The sequence below is a fragment of the Protomyctophum parallelum genome (genome assembly GCF_964188405.1).
Source record: "Protomyctophum parallelum genome assembly, chromosome: 7".
Taxonomy (NCBI): Eukaryota; Metazoa; Chordata; class Actinopteri; order Myctophiformes; family Myctophidae; genus Protomyctophum; species Protomyctophum parallelum.
Genome location: NC_139705.1, coordinates 47,545,595 through 47,562,581, shown reverse-complemented (window position 1 = coordinate 47,562,581; position 16,987 = coordinate 47,545,595). Strand labels below are relative to the sequence as shown.

Below are 16,987 nucleotides of genomic sequence, written 5' to 3'. Positions count from 1 at the left end.
AAAAGGTGACACGAGTGATTTTGAGTGATTGATTGAATATTGCATTAGTCAGACATGTCAACAGCACGTGGTACAGTAAGACGTACATTATAAAGCAAAAAGGATAACACAAGAAGACTTGTTTCCATTGTGGTCCTCAATTAAACCATTACAAAAACAAACAATAATAATATGCAAACTAATATTATTTTCTTCTGTAAAGTTTTACCAGCAGCTTAATTAGGTTGAGGCACGAGAGCACAATACATAATGTTTCTGTCAACAGACCTTCAACTCTCCTTGTTTTAGAGAGTCCGTAGTTGGAGCTATACTAGAACACTGACCCAGGATCAGCCTACCCTCCCCCAGCCCTCCACTCTGCAATATGGGAGAGCAGAATAAATAATCTGATCTTGGATCAGACAGAGCCCATGTATGTTCTGTTCCATCTGTGTTGGTTTCCACTGTTGCCAGATTTTGCGAGAGAAATAAGCAACCAGGACTATACAAAAAAAAGAAGCAACTATATAGGCCACAAGAGCAATAATAACACAACTATATACAACTATAACACATCTGCTAGTTTAAAAAAAATAACATTTGAAATATTTGTAAACATTCTAACAACACAAATCTGATATGGGGGGGGGGGGGGTCCCTGGGCTGCATGGCACAAAATGTGTTCAGATGGGGCTGCGGTGGGCAAATACATTTTAATTTGGAGGTCCTTGACATGAAAATAATTGCGAACCACTGGTTTAAACAACATTAGGAAACAAGCGCAAATAAGCAACTACACTTTAGAAACAAGCCCCATCCAAAAAACGTAACCACCCAACCAATATCATATTGGTGGTTGCGTTTATATGTACAATATGTACAAGCCCCGCGTTTCTTATAATAAGCAGATATGGCAACACTCTTCCATCTGTGTGTGGTTGCAGGTTGACAGCACCCTATGGGCTATGGCTTTGCTATGGCTCTGGACAGCACTATCCCCAACCCCCACACCCTGTTACCAAGAGAGAGGCCTTGTATTGGTGGCTGGTGTAATATTCCGATTGGCTGTCGCGGGGCTGGGGTGGGCGCGGTCTCTGGGAGTATTGTGATCTCACAATCAGCTGTTTTGTGCGCTCTACGTACATTCTGATCTGAGGATCAGCTGGACGGCAGCACAGCAATAAACAAACACACACAGGCCAGGAGGAATAGAAATCTGCAACAGAGGGGAAGAAAAAAACAAAAACCTGCAGATGTTTCGATCGGAAACATTCGTGTAAACATTTTTTTTTACACGAAGCTCCTTCTTCTGAGAAGAAAGCCTTTTTGTTATTTTATTTTTTTACATGTCAATGGTGTTTTAACTACCTCACTTTATTATTATAAAGGCGTAATAACCTAAAGCTATGCTTTAAGAACATTGTTGTCGTTTCTACTACTGTGTGTGTTGATGAGAGAGAGATCCGCGTTTACAACTTGAATTTTATTATTGCAAAGGCAGGTAAGCTTTTCTTTACTTGTATTTTTGTGTGTTAGTGTTAATGAGAGTGTTGTCCAGACATAGATCCTTTCGCCAGTGGATCTGGTGCATACATAGGCTATATACACTATGTAATACCCCCACATAGGCCAATCTGCATATGATTTCACACACAGACGTAGGCCATTATTAATAGCATGCACCACACAACAGAGACAACATAGGCTATTTTCATGACGTAATTATATATCATTGTCTGTGTTTTTATAGTCCAGTGCAGTGCATAGCCTACATGTTTTATTTCTGCAGCCCATATAGACGTCAGGCGCAGGGATATTTGAAGCCACAGTCTAGTAGTTTATTTAAAGCTGATATGTTGGCTCGCTTTTCTTCAACCTCCTAAAAAAAATAACGTCATCCCTTCTAACCAGAGCGACCCGATTGTCTTTCACCGTGTTGATGCTGCTGAATGCAGTCGACTCGACGGTCGGAGGAGGATATACTGTGCATATGTATCTACGTGGCGGTGGGACGACGTTGGTCCTCTATTGTTTCATCACGGACAGCACTGTCACTTATTGTTGTTTATTTCTGCAGCACAGGCTATACTCAGAGACGTCCTTTTTTTATTGACAAACATCCTTCTATGTTGTGTCGCCCGCTTTCAAAGCTGCCAATGTTGTTGAGCCAGACTGTCATTGCTGTGACCCCTTCAGCTTGTAGAGAAGCTGATCGGATAATTCATGCATAGCCTGAATAATCTATCTGCACAAAGACTTTGTGTTCCATTGGGGTTGTCTTCTAAAAAAAAAAGAGCTTTGATTTTTTTTCCCCGAGTATCCTGTGGTCGTTTTTAACCTATTTATACACACTGCTTGCTTTGCTCGGATTCAGAAGCTAGGTGGAAAATGTTCCCTTTCTTTTTTTTGTACAAGTGAGTCCAGGGATTTTGACAAAGCCAAAGCAGACGACGTACGGTCGTACACTGCAGGCAACACATTCTTTTAATGCTATACGTTATAACGGTGTTGAACAAGTGACATTTTAATGACATTTATGGGCTGTAGTGTATACGTTTGAATTTATCCCTAGTTATTGATGGCTCGCCTCTCCCCCCCTTATTTTTTTCTTTTTTTGTCCTCCTCTGGACGACCGAGAGAGAGAGGCTGGGTTGACTTTCGCAGCGTCCGTGACGTGCAGAACAGCTCGACGCGTCATAGGCGTCTTGTTTCTATTTTGTCAAGCCCCACCTCCAGCTCCATTCGCCCCGCCCCCTTTTAAAGGACCAACGTCCAACAGGAGAGGAATTATATAATAATAATAATGGATTGCACTTTTCTATGCACTGTCTATATATCAGATCAGTTGATCGACAGACATGTATGCAGTTGTATTTGGCGGAAGATCTGTCATAAATAACTTGAAGCTTGAAATAGGACACGTAGTGAACAAGAGAGCCACATCAGTGCATTACACAGAGATGTGCTGTAGCCTGTGGACAGGGCTTTCTTTCTGTTAGGCTCTGCAGTTGTAGATGTGAAATATAAACTGCACTCTTGAGCCTTGAATGTGGAATATCAAAATATAGGGCGGGCCTGCCAAGTTCAGAGTACAGTATCCACCCTTAACTACAGTAGCCTCTACTAGCCTGTGTATTTATGCCTGCATTTATTGCGCTGTATGTCAGTGGCCAACCACTGACTGGTGTCTGCCCTGGCTGAGACTGAGAGGTCAGGGTCAGCTGCCTCACACAAAAAAAACCTGTCCTATTGGTCTCATGGCTTGGCAAAGCTTACATGTCAGTGGTTATTATCAGGTCAAATCTTATCACATTACTGAATCTTTACACCAGAATTTCATTTTTATATATACATGATGTTATTATAGCATTAATATGGCACAACATAATTGATTTCCAAAGTACAGTTTTACAAGCAGAACTAATCAATGTGGAGCTTGTATGTTGAGTAATGTTATATCACAGGCAATGGGCATTAGTAGGCTAAGTAACAATGTCACTGTCAATGCAAGGCTAAATTGTACCTGAAATGGAACCAATCTCTTTCCCTTCGTGTATTTTGCTATAGGTTCAGTGACTATTATTAGTTTGGTGTCTTATCTTTACAACGGACAGATAAAGCATAATTCGCTTTTACTGTGTGTGAACAAGAGTTCACCTCTGGCCCAATGCCTATGTTTATGGCTGCAACTAAATGCAAAACAGCTCTGACAGAGCAACAGCAAACATTGTGTTTATAAGTCACGGCCCTATGATTCAACTGCTCACCACTTTTGGGAATGCCCAAAGAATATAGTGCAGAGGCTAGGAAGTTGGCCTCTGCAAAACAAAATCGAACTAAAAGTCGGCTGTAAGTAAATCACCTACCGATTTGTATATATATATTTTTTTCTTTTTTCAAATCAAAGTACAATATTGCACAAGCATGTGATAATGAAACTGTTTACCATGCACTGTCGACCTAGCACCCCTATTTTGGGCATTGTCATTAATATAGGCAGACTTGTGAAGTTAATAGCAGTTCTACAACTAGAACATTGCATTGCGTCTGTGAGCTTGTTGTAGATGACAGTTTTTCGCCGCGTGATATGGCCATACGACAAAGTACTAATAACCACTTGATGCATGTTAACGAATGTTTGCCCCCGGAATACTACAGTGGAGACGCCGGGGAATACTACAGTAGAGATGGAATACTACAGTAGAGATGGAATACTACAGTAGAGATGGAATACTACAGTAGAGATGGAATACTACAGTAGAGATGGAATACTACAGTAAAGACGGAATACTACCACAGGGCTCAAAATGGTCTTGAGAACAGGAAGCTTTACTCCCTATTGGATCCGTTCCATCTACTCTCCCTTCCTAATTTAAATCTGTCAGTATTCATTTGTTTCTCATGGGATGTGTCCTAAACCAAAACAAACAAACCACTTATGTAATAAATGTGGAGAGGGCGTGTACAGTGTGGCAGATGGCTTGTAGTGGCTGTCAGTCCGCTGTGCGTTTGGCTGGCGTCACGATCGCCATGTCAAATAAGCAGGAAGTGTCACCTTTCAGAAATGTAGCCATGCATATATCTCCTATGCAAAACACACAACAATCCCTCGTGCATTTTCCTTCCCTCTTAATTGTCACGTGATTGATAGTTTGCCCTCCGCTATTTGAACACATCTCTGGTCTTGAGGTCACACCAGGCCATGCACATAATTTGTATGGAGATACAAATAGTTAGTTGCGAGGCGGTGAGTTGTGGGTACCAGCCACGAACACAGAGTCTTGGAGAAGTTGAAGACCTTTTAAAAGTTTCTGACAGCATCTGTGACATTTTACATTTTTGCATTGGCTATTCATATTGAAAGCAGATGTAAAAGCGCACACAGTCGCTGCATGCCGCGCTGCTATTTTTGAACATTTTTGAAAAATCTTGAAAGAAATCAACTGATTTAGAAGGAATTTGCCCCAAGTCTTAATGGGTTAAAGATAACTTACAAGTTTTATCACGATTAAAAACTGCACAAAACATAAACATGGCAGAGGCAGACTGACTATATTGTACAATGTACACTGTGATGTAAGCAACACAGCTGTTGCTCAGAAAATAAATGTGTGTGCGTTTGATTTGCGTCATTGTGCATTGACAATACTGTTTACTTACTTTAAATGCTTGCACATCGAGTCCGCACCCATGATGAGTCACACCAAAATCTAACATACCCATGATTAATTTGTATTAGCTGCCACTGCCTTGCTTACATCACAGTGTATGCTTGGCTTAAGATCAGCCTGCCAAGTTCTGTAGTTTTTAACCTGTACACGAAAACAAGCTACAAAATTGGAATATACTGTAGGGTTTCATACCCTTTTTTGGCCAAATTGGTTTCAGGCCACTTCCATTTTGAGCAATATGGACGCCGCACTTTTGGTTATTTTCTAAAACATTTGGAGACATGGAGACATTTGGATGTTTCAACAGCTTCATAAAAATTAGAGTTTGCTGGAATTTACACCGGGTTCATGTGTTTGGAACTGATGGCACCCCATATTGGGCGATATATATTGTTTATATAGAGGGATAGACAGTAGGCTGACAGGAAATGGGGAGAGAGATGGGGGAGATGACATGCAGTAAGTGCCGTCGGGATCAGGAGTCGAACCCACGGGACACTGCCAGACTGGATTACCAGCCAAGGTGCCTAGACCGCTAAGCCACGGCCCAGGCCATATTGGGCGATCTTTAAATACACATAGACATGGCATTGGTTCAACAGTGTTATATAACATAATATGTAATTAACGTTCAGGGTATGATTCAGGTTCTGTGGTGGACATAAAGTATACAAACTGCAGGTTTTGTGATGACTGGCCCAGCGGTTGTTGACGTTGTTCTATTTATGTACTGAGCCACACCTTTTTGAAGTTCATTTGTCAGTCAACTCTATTGGACCTTTTCATAGGTCCAATAATGACCCTCATAAATATTTGGTATAGCAATTGGACTTGCATTTTGGAGACGTCAACGTGTTTCTCAAAACAATTCCAGATGGTGTGAAATGTTGTCATGCTTTTGACACACCTACATTCTCTTAGACATGTCTGTTATGATAACAGACATGTCTATCTGTATAGACTGGTTCACTTGACTACGCTTGTTGCCGTTAATAAATAGAAGACTATTGATCCGTCTGTTTCTTTAGACTCGCTCGTATTCACGCAACCCTTTGCATTCTTAGTTTTTCTCTATATACAGTATGGTACATACCTTCTTCAGTATTTACTCTCTCTCTCTCTCTCTCTCTCTCTCTCTCTCTCTCTCTCTCTCTCTCTCTTAGGGGGAATTGGGGTCATATTTGTTTGTTATGCAAAAAAATGCACACAACTCAACTAGGGGCCATTCAAAAGATCATAGGGCTCAGCAAAGACCTGGCTCTTAAGAATGTCATGATGTAACCGTGAAATAGTTGGAATCTCCCTTGTCTACACTAGTCCTTCTACTCTCGCTTACAAATGTAAAATTTCTCTCAGTATCTATTCGTTATTCATGGCAAAGAAATGATCTGGGAATTATACAAAGCACCTCGCCCTGTGCTTGAGGTGTCGGTGTCAGCAGGTCAAATAAGCAGGTTTCACCTTTCAAACATCCTTCCATGCATGCTTATCTATTCCCTTTGCTCTCGCTCTCTGTCTACACATACTTATATCCCAGATTAATTTTAAGGCCCTCTCAATTTTCTACTTTTCTATTGGCTATCTATATATCTATCAGTCAGTCAGTCCCATCTCTGCAGTCTCCTCCCGTTCTCTATGCACACTTTGCACAGTACTTAAGTCTTGGACCGCTTTGTTCAAAAAATCTGATCTACAGGCTCACAGTCAGCTTCTATTTTTGGCAGAATAGGGATGCTGAATAGGGATGCCGGGGATCAACTGGTTAAGTCAATGTAGTGTCCTTAAGTGTGTCTTTTGTAGGATATCTTTTGTAGTGGTTAATCTATCGATTCCTTTTTTTAATTTATTAAACAGATAACAATGAAGATTTGCGTTTTTATATTTAAAATAAATGTATATCAACAAAATAACAATTAATGTATTCTTTACGGCAGCACATTCAAATCACGTGTTGGGCTTCTCAGACACACAAAGTACTGTTCCCTCAGCACCTGCACCACCTGATCCAATCCAAGTGCACTTGTGCCATGGTCTCTCCAGACTGAAGGCCGCTACTAAAACTCAACTAAATTGATTAGTCTCGTTAACACCAAAAAGTGGTATAAAGCAGGTAATGAGCCCAACTGACGGTACACCAGAATCCAGTGGGTGTTAATCGTACCCATATTCATCCAGCAGCCTCAGCCTTTTTCTCAGTGGAAAAGCACAGGCTTGGAGGACGACTTTGATACCTTCTCCTCCATATCCAGTATCTCCTCAATGACTCCCTTTGCTCGATGATACACACACACACACACACACACACACACACACACGCACTTACTCACGCACTCACTCACGCACAGACAAGTGCACTAGCAATGGACAGAAGATGTTATTTTTCAAAAAACAAAACGTTTGATGTTTTTTGTTTCCAAAAGAGACGAGCATAATTGTCTGTGTTAACAAAGCGTACATGGGACAGTTGAGGTCAGACACCTGTAAATAGTCTGTATGTGTCGTGACTCGTAATAACACATGGCTGTTTAAAACATCTGTACGCTGCACTACTTAATCACAGTCAGAGTGAGAACGAGGTCAGCCATTCTCTAGTTAGCCACATTCACCTCTGTTCTTTTGTCTGTGGTTTTATTTATTTATAGCATTGTGTGCTCTTCCATTTATTTGTTTGAGCTGGTGAGAGGCTTTGTCTTTATGTCTTCTATCTCCTGTCTCTCATCTGTTTCCTCATCTGTCTGTCCATCTGTCCTGAGAGAGACCCCCTCTCATTGGCCCAGCAAACCTAGAGGGAGTGGAGTTGTGGGCTGGGGGGTTGTGCATTGTTCAGAAAAACTCTTTGTTGGGTGACAGTAGTCTTACAGCTTCCTCAACCTAATATTATATAATTGTCTCTGTCGGGTGGAAACCTCATATGTTCAAACTGTTACTTTTCAGGATTCAAATTCAAAATGAGCAATTCAAGTAGCAGATCTATAAACTCGAAAAACGTCACTTCACACCGCATTTTGAGCTTGAGCCTCTGCTAATTTAGATGTTGTTGTGTGATGCTGTAGTAGGGGTGTTAATTTACAAAAACAAATTAGAAAAATATGGAGATACAAGGTTTATGCCCGACAACGACGATTTGTTACCACTGAGCTGAAACATTATTTTCCAAAGCAATTTGCTTATCCTGCTCAATGCAGTGCACAGCGGCCGTGACAGAGACATACTGTAATGTGTAATGACTTCACAATACCGAGTTGCATATTATGCTCCGAGTCCCAGCTAATCCAATATGCAGGTTGTCTAACAGTGTTAACATGAAAGCCAAAGAAAATGAAAAACGAAAGCCAAAGAAGGTGAAAGTCAAACGTTGGAAGAAAGAAAGATTAAGGTCCATCTGATTGCAGTTAATTTGGGCAAATTCAATTCATGAGGCCTGAGGGCTGAAGTTCAGCCTGCACATAATCAGCAACTGCCCATTGGTTGTAATGTTAGATAGTCATGTTTAGAATGTTAATTCAGTGGTTAACTTTTCGTACACCTCCCCAGGTTTAATTCACCCCTTTTTATGTGATGTCAGGGATCAACTATCAGGTGGTATAGCAGTAGCCTGGCTAATAAGCCAGACTCAAATCACACTGTCCGCTGGCAGGCAATTGTATTTTTTGCCAACGGCTGATTCGGTTTGGCTCATTGGCCAGGCTAGTATAGCAGCACAGCTGTGAGTCTTCTATAGCATGAGGTCAATTTACAGACACAGAGAAAGCTTCTGACAATGGATCACCTGACCCTCTCTTCTCCCATACTGACCACACTCCAATTTCTCCCCCATGTCTCTCTCCAGGCCTTTTGCTCCAAACCAAGTGAAACCTTACATTTGCACTACGAAGCTCGTCCAGTCCTGTGTGTAACCGTCTGCAGCATCCAACAACTAACGAGGACCAGCAAAAACAAAAAAGCACTAAAAAAGAATAAAGCGAATAAAGCAACAAATAATAAAAAAAAACATAACAAAGGCAGCTACAGCTTTTCTTTTGTGCACTGCACGACAAAAGACGACGACACACGGCACCGGGCGGCGTCATCAAACAACACCTGACACCCCTTGATCCTACACCGCCGACGAGACGCAAGCAGAGGAGAAGCAGTCATGTTTCAGCGTCTGAGCAGCCTGTTCTTTGGGGAGGTGGAGGAGGTGGCCGCTGAGCTGAAGGGACCCAACCCCTGTGTGACGGAGGCTGACGAGGAGGGATGGATGCTGGTCAACCTGCCTGGTGAGTCACTCACTTAAGGTGTTGGAGATTAGTTGGTACTGCATGTCTGCAACTGAGAGCCATAAGGGGTGAGCCTTGTTGAAAAAGGAAAGAGGCCGCACAGCTCGTAGTCACGATGCCATCAAATATATATTTTTCCAATGTTTCGGCAACAAGTTGCCTTCTTCAGGGAATGAGTGAGCCTGGTTATCATCTGACAAACTGTGCACATACTGTAGACCTATCCATTATCTTCTTAGTCTTCATCAATATGCTACTTTTTTCTATAAATAGAATAATGTTACAGCTAATTTGTTTATACTGTATACCATTGCTGTTTTTCCCCCGTAAATTAACTACTTGATCATACACACTACATCGTCACACAAAAGCATCAAAAGTAGCAGATCTGCAAGCTCGAAACGAGGAGCGTTTACGCCGTTTAGAGCTTGCAGATCTGCTGCTTTTGCTACTTCTGAATTTGAATCCTGAAAAGTACCAAGTAACAGCAAATCAAAACAATTATTTTTATATGTTCATGTGTCACATGACATTAATTAATCTATAATTTTATTAAAATATGTTTTACAATTGAGTACATCTATTGGTAACCCCCTACTGACAGTCATGTTAAAAATAAAAAATAAACTGTGCACATTACTAGACCCCATTTCTTGCTCTCTAGGCTGCTGAGAAGGTACATTCTTATGGCACCTTCTTGCATGACAAATGGATCTATGTTGGCTAACATACTGATGATGGCTAGCATGATAATGTATGTGATTGGTTGAAGGAGAGAGGATGGGACATCATGTTCTTTAAATACTTAAAACAACTACCGGTATATACTTAGTTGCCCTTGGTCCCACAGGGCCCTAAACTAGGCCCAATCCTTTTTTTCCATCTACACCAAATCTCGTTACCGAAAATAGCTGACCTACTATCTAGACGTACAAGATAGGTCAGCTATTTTCACTGAATGTCTGTCCCCGGAATAGGGATGTGAGCGTTCATGTGGTTATAAGAGTGGGGGTATGGTACAGTTAAGGTGTTAAAGCTTATGGCCTCCATACCATGGGTGTTGCCATATAAATGTCAACAACCACTGGAGTCAGTGTCGCTATAAACATGCATCTGCTTCCACTTTGTTTTTGTAATAATATGTTTTGTATGACAAAAACAAACATATTTTACATAATGAAAAAACACCAAGACATTCTGTGACGTATGGCTAGATGGGACATGACAAAAACTGACATAATTCTCCCTTTGAAGTCTCTCTCTCTCCCTCTCTCTCTCTCTCTCTCTCTCTCTCTCTCTCTCTCTCTCTGGTCCACTTGCTCTCTTGCACGCACGCACGCACACACGCACACGCTAGAGAAAACAAAAACAAAACAGCACCTGAGCAGAACATACATACTGCACATTATTTATTTGTAAATGTAAATAAGCAGACAACACAATAGAGTGGAGATCAGAGCTATAGGACATGCAATCAATGTCACATTATTATATGTGAAAGAAGCCAAGCCAACCATAAAGTATGATAGTGTACGGCACAATGAGGGATTGTTGACCTTTCATACTACAAGAGGTTGCACTGTAGACCTATCGGGTACATAATATTTGGTTATGCTGCGTGATAACGGGTCAATACAAATGGTGATAAAAATATGTGGCAAGGGCAGTTACCTGCATGAAGAGACAAGTTAATGTTCCACCAATAGTGCCAAAGTCCTGATGCCACCGCCGCTATCCCTGGGTCATGTAAGCATTTTCACCAGAGAGGAATCTTAGATGGCGTCATATAAGAACTGTGATCCAAAATAAACAAATCAGCTGGGCGATTCTGTTAGGTGTGTGAGTGACTCTGTGGGCTATATTTTCGTTAGAGCATTCTAAATACACAATTTGGGGATTTAGCAGTAGGGAAGGGGCGTTCCCGCATTAACCCATTCTGACCGGGCACCCATTTTGGTGTTGGCATCATGTTATGCTTTAGCTATTTAAAAATAGCAGATCTACAAGCTCATATCGCGCCACCGAGTGGCGCGATACGAGCTTGTAGGTCTGCTATTTTTTGAAAAATCGAAGAGCGACTGACATTTTTAGAATCTGATCTCAGGTCAGAATGGGGTTAATCAGACCAGTGTGTGTCCAGTGGGAACCTCGTATGAATCTGATCTCAGGTCAGAATGGATTAAAGTGGCTATTTTTGGTCACCTGTCCGAATCCCTAAAACACCTCCGCTACCCGTCGTTATGCATAGGTGTGGTTTGGGCGTTGCAATAATGAAACCAATCACCGTGCCACATGCCATTGCCTTTAGAGATCCCTTATCCGTTACCCGTTATGCCCAGTTCTATATTGCTTCATAGCCTTACGCCGCTCTATACACCAAACTAATTTGGCATACGGCTTACGGGCGCTTTTAAACTCCACTATCGCCTTCCCAAATGTGTGTGACCAAAATAGCGATTTAGGGGAAAGCGTGCCAACACGCCCATGGCGACACCTCTAGGCGCAAATGCCGGTATTGGCAAAATGGATAGCGGGTGACGCTGGACCAAAATACCATTAAGGGACAGAGCAAGCTCGGCGCGGCTGACTTGCGTGGCCGTGTCGTGGGTAACGGTGGCGAAGAAAATCGAGCCCTGTGTCGTTTATGATACTGAGCTGTTAGTTACATTTGATAACGTCTGTTAGGAGGATTTGTTTATTTTAACACAGTTCTTATCTGGGATCTAAGATTTCTCTATGGGAAATAATAGAAAAGAATAAGATAACTCTTGTGACTTAGGGGAACAGCACCCTCTAGCGGCAGTGATGTCAGACTTCAGTGCTCTATCTATGGTAAGTCTTATTTATACGTACTGTATTTGCACACGCCGGTGTCGCATAGATCGAGAATAGCTGATCTACAGGCTCACAGCGCATCGCAGCATGACGCATTGTGAGCTTGTAAATTGGCTGTTGGTCGTGTGTGACATGGCATGCAACCACGTATAGGTCAGGCATTTACAGCTTTGACAAAAGTCGGGTCCCATTTAGCCATGACCGGACTGACAGCTAAAAAGCTCTGAGGCTCAAACATAAACTAATGATATGATTCTTACTTTTATGTTTTGTGTTGTGTCCTTACCTCCCCTCCTCCTCCCCCGCCCTCCCCCTTCCAAATTTTGTTTATTTACACACCCACCCTCACATTCCCTATGCCGGTATGTGTGCGCGTGCGTATGTGTGCCCCCCCCCCCCCCTCCATTTACCGCTATGTCCCTCTAAACCTGCATGGAAATCTCTGCATCATCCCCCTCGCCATCATACCATCATATCCGTGCTTTACTGGGCACCGCCTGTATACGCCTGTGCCTGATCCTAACATGCGCTCAGAAGACACTGACTGCATGATGCAGGCCGACACGCAGGCTCCTCCCCTTCCCGCGCCATCGCCATCGCCCCCAGACACCGACCAATCAAACAATCAGTGCACACCTCTTTCGAGGACTGAGTGCCCCTCCCCCAGCCCCCACCCACCCCACAAGCGCCGCAGGACCAACAAAGGTCGGGGGGCGGCGGCGCGACTCGTGCTGATGTCATCGCACCCCTCGGCCTGTCCGGGCGCCGGTGCGACCCTTCCCAGACGGGCCGGCAGGCTCTCCTCCACGCCGTCCACCCCGTCAGTGTCCCCCGGGTCTGGGAGAGAGTGTGGGGGTAGCGGCGGCAGTAGGGCGGGCTCGGGCTCAGAGAGGGGCTGCATGGATGAGAGCTGGTTTGTCACCCCTCCCCCCTGTTTCACTGCAGAAGGCGCCACGGCGGAGACCAGTCCAATGGAGGACCTCCTCATCGAGCACCCCAGCATGTCCGTCTACGTGTCGCCCGGCAGCCTGTCCTCCATCGTGTCCAACGCAAACCACCTGTCCACGGTGGGGGAGGAGAGCATCGTCGGCAGCCTGTCCGGAAGCATGAGGTGAGACAAGTGTCCCCCCCCCCCCCCATCCATCCATCCATCCATCCGCACACACCTGGACACACTGTGTGTCTTCATACAATAAATGCTAACTAGACTAGACCAACAGATTTTTGGGTCGAAGAATGTCAACAATCCGGAACAATCCTGAAGTTTTTACTGATATTTTGTCAGACACACACACACACACACACACACACACACACACACACACACACACACACACCACGTTCATATTCAACCACAGTGTGTGTGCGCTGTGAACTAGCATCACCCATTTGAACAATACGAGAGAAATGGGAAGATGCACTTAACCTTTTCCTTTTTTCTTTTCTTTTCTTTTCCTTTCCTTTTTTTTAAGTTCAAGAAGGCAACAGAGGAATGTCTCTTTTTCGACTGCAAGAACAAAAGCGAACCGTGCTGTGCCGTGTAATAATATTTATTTATGGAAATATTTCCATAACGTCTGGGTTTCAGATAAGGTTCTCAGAACCTAATTCTGGCCCTGTTCAAGCTTGAGAACATTTAACTTATTAACAACAAATTAAAAAAGTTAAGCTTGTAGATTGGGTGCCGGTATTTTGTCAAACTTTGGCCTATAATAACATCATGCCTAATATATGAACGCCAGGTATAAAGTGGTGACACTGGCTGCAAAACTGCTGATATAGAGCACCGAAGTCTGATGTAATTTACGCATCCTACGCGGGTCGTGTTTTTTTCCCCCATTCTGAATTCCCATAGACCTTTCTTATATCGCGACAAATAAGAACTGTGCTCCAAAAATAAACAAATGATCCCGGCGGTTTTACTCATATGGATATGAAGAATCAACTGACTGAATTTGTAATTATTTTACTAGAAACAGACTGTATCAAATATGACTGACTGACTGACTGACTATCGTAAACGATACAGAGACACCTCCCTGACAATATCGCAGGGACAGTTTGTTTATTTTTGGACTACAGTGTAAGCACTGAGAAGATTTTAAGAAACCCTTAAATGTTATTCTCCATAGAGAAAATACGTCCGGGAACATGCAGGGAATAAGCGAGTCACGTCATGACGTCTGTGCTCTATACTGATATTGTGATATATAAAATAAATAAATAAATCAAAACAGTGAAATAACTGCCGATGTGTTGGCCAATCCGATGTAACCGATGTAGCCATAGTCCGTTATGGCCATTAGGATTACTGAGGCGCTACACTGTCTGTGTGTATACATTTACACTATCTGTGTCTAATACATTTACTGAGGCGCTACACTGTCTGTGTCTATACATTTGATGTATTACCTTCTGTTTGCCATGCTTATACAGTTGCTCTGGATTAACACATTTAGGTCAAAAAAATAAAAATCTGAAATACCTCTTTCAGACACTGTATCAGTGGTGCTCGATATTTCATGTCAAGGACGCTTGGCCTCCGACCCCCATCTGAAAATATGTTGTTCCAGGGACCCCCACAGAAGCAAAGATTTGAGTTAAAAATGTTACGTGACACATTTTCACGACTTTTTTAAAATAGCAGACCTACAAGCTCGTAGCTCTGCTATTTTTCAACAGCTAAATTATAACAATGTTTAAAACACCGAAAGGGGTTCCCGCCCAAAATGGGTTAAGAGTGTCTGACTAATAGTAAACCGTTTTAACCGTTGGGGCTCTACTAACGTCCTTCTCTAACCTTGCAGCAGGGTGATGGAACCTGATTTAACCGTTGGGGCTCTACTAACGTCCTTCTCTCAACCTTGCAGCAGGGTGATGGAACCCGCCGCCGTCCCCGCCGCCCGTGGCACCATGCCCACCAGGGTGACCCGCGGCGCCGCCACCCAGGCCGGATCCCTGGCCAAGGTCACCCAGGTGGCTCGGGTCCAGCGCGGCAAAGCCCGCGTGGAGAGGCGCCATCTGGGCCGCAACCGCATCCAGCGGCAGAACCGCACTCGGGAGCAGGTGCCTCGCCGCGCGGGCCATGCCAGGGGCACCTTCCTGCACCAGCCCAATCAGCGCAACATCTGCCACTGAAAGCTTCCTAGAGCCTCAAGGGGACGCTGTTTACTCTGTGAGGGCATTTTTGTCGTTTTTTTTTTGTTTGTTGTATACACAGTCAAACCCAGTCAAACACACACAAACACGGAATTTAGCATATTCATCCACCAAGAAAAACTAAAACAAAAAAAATGTATTCTACACATTTGCAAAAACATGCAATTACTCATGCTGGCTTGTATTAGTATATCAAAGTTAAACTAATCCCACCTGCTATATTTTCTTGCAAATCTACCCACGCCATTGTAAACCAAATCCTCTAATAAGTCAATTATCTTCTATTTATATCTCGTCGTATTGTATTGATTGGCAGAAATACGACAGTATCCATACAATTTAAAATAGGCCACAATTTGTTGATCAACTTATATATAATAATTATATAATAATAATAATAATAATGTGTGCAAAACAACACACATTTTGCTCCTTGTTTTTACCTTTTCAGAGTAACTATTATTGCCTCTTTCACTGTCCCTTCTTAAGGCATGTTTTTATTTACTTAAAATGTAACCATTTTAATCATTTAAGTAGAGTTAGAGAAGAAAACAAAACACAGTGTGCTCTCCGAGTCCGAGTCCAACAGAACAGGCTTTTCTGGGCGGGACAATGCGTCAGAAAGGTGACATTTTAGGCTCAAAACTGATCACGAGAAAACATCTAATTATTATCCTTGAGGCTTTAAGTTACAGCAGATCACACATGTTTTGGTTGGAGGGGTATATACCGTGTGTTTGAGGAGTGTGAGGAGACGATCACAAGACTGTGGCTATTTACTCTAGTATTTTGAGCAGACACTCATAAAGCAGGAGTAGGAGTGAATACAAGGGGCACTCTGTTTTCATCAGTGGAAGCACAATGTCTGAGATTCTCTTCTCTCACTTTCTGAGGGATTAAAGCAGGTAGAGGGTGGTGAGAGGCTGAACAAAACAGACTAAAGAGTAAAGGATAAAAGATTACCAATTAAAAGGAAGGAAGTTGGTGCATATAGCAGGAGGCAGATGGAGAAGTGTAAATAGTGTAGCCCTCTGAGCAGCCTGTTTAGCTTTCATTTAACTCATTCTGACCTGAGATCAGATTCATACGAGGTTTCCGCCGGACACACACTGGTCTGATTAAACCCATTCTGACCTGAGATCAGATTCTAAAAAATGTCAGTCGTTCTTCGATTTTTTTCAAAAATAGCAGACCTACAAGCTCGTATCGCGCCACTCGGTGGCGCGATATGAGCTTGTAGATCTGCTATTTTTAAATAGCTAAAGCATAACATGATGCTGACACCAAAATGGGTGCCCGTTCAGAATGGGTTAACTCATTTGAATGCGTACTATAGCTTTTGTCTCTGGATTGTTGGCCTATCTTGATTAACAATAGTTATTATAAATAAAAAAACACAATCACACATTATGAAACAACCACAAAAGGCTAGACTAGACAGTTTTAGCCTGCGTCGTGCATCAGCCTAGAAAACAGCATTTGACAAATAGTAGTAAAACCAAATATCATGCAGCAGGAACTTAACAAGATTCTTGTTAAGCTTTTTTTTTTGCATACCAATAGATTTGCTGAAAGAGCGCAGCA

At 42.7% G+C, this 16,987-nt stretch overlaps 1 protein-coding gene across 4 annotated transcripts; it reads left to right on the top strand.

Moving 5' to 3' along the window:
* Positions 1-1,123: 1,123 nt before the first annotated feature.
* On the top strand, positions 1,124-16,635 carry tp53inp2b (tumor protein p53 inducible nuclear protein 2b). Of its 4 annotated transcripts, none has more exons than XM_083768445.1 (4): positions 1,124-1,476; positions 8,980-9,409; positions 12,782-13,355; positions 15,115-16,635. In XM_083768445.1, the coding sequence occupies exons 2-4, from the start codon at positions 9,286-9,288 to the stop codon at positions 15,380-15,382; spliced, it is 966 nt and encodes a 321-aa protein (XP_083624571.1). In that variant the 5' UTR covers positions 1,124-1,476; positions 8,980-9,285; the 3' UTR covers positions 15,383-16,635. The 4 variants fall into 4 exon arrangements, with proteins under 4 accessions (XP_083624571.1, XP_083624569.1, XP_083624570.1 ...); XM_083768443.1 differs by having other exon boundaries at positions 12,779-13,355; XM_083768444.1 differs by having other exon boundaries at positions 1,124-1,480; positions 12,779-13,355.
* The last annotated feature ends 352 nt before the right edge of the window (positions 16,636-16,987 follow it).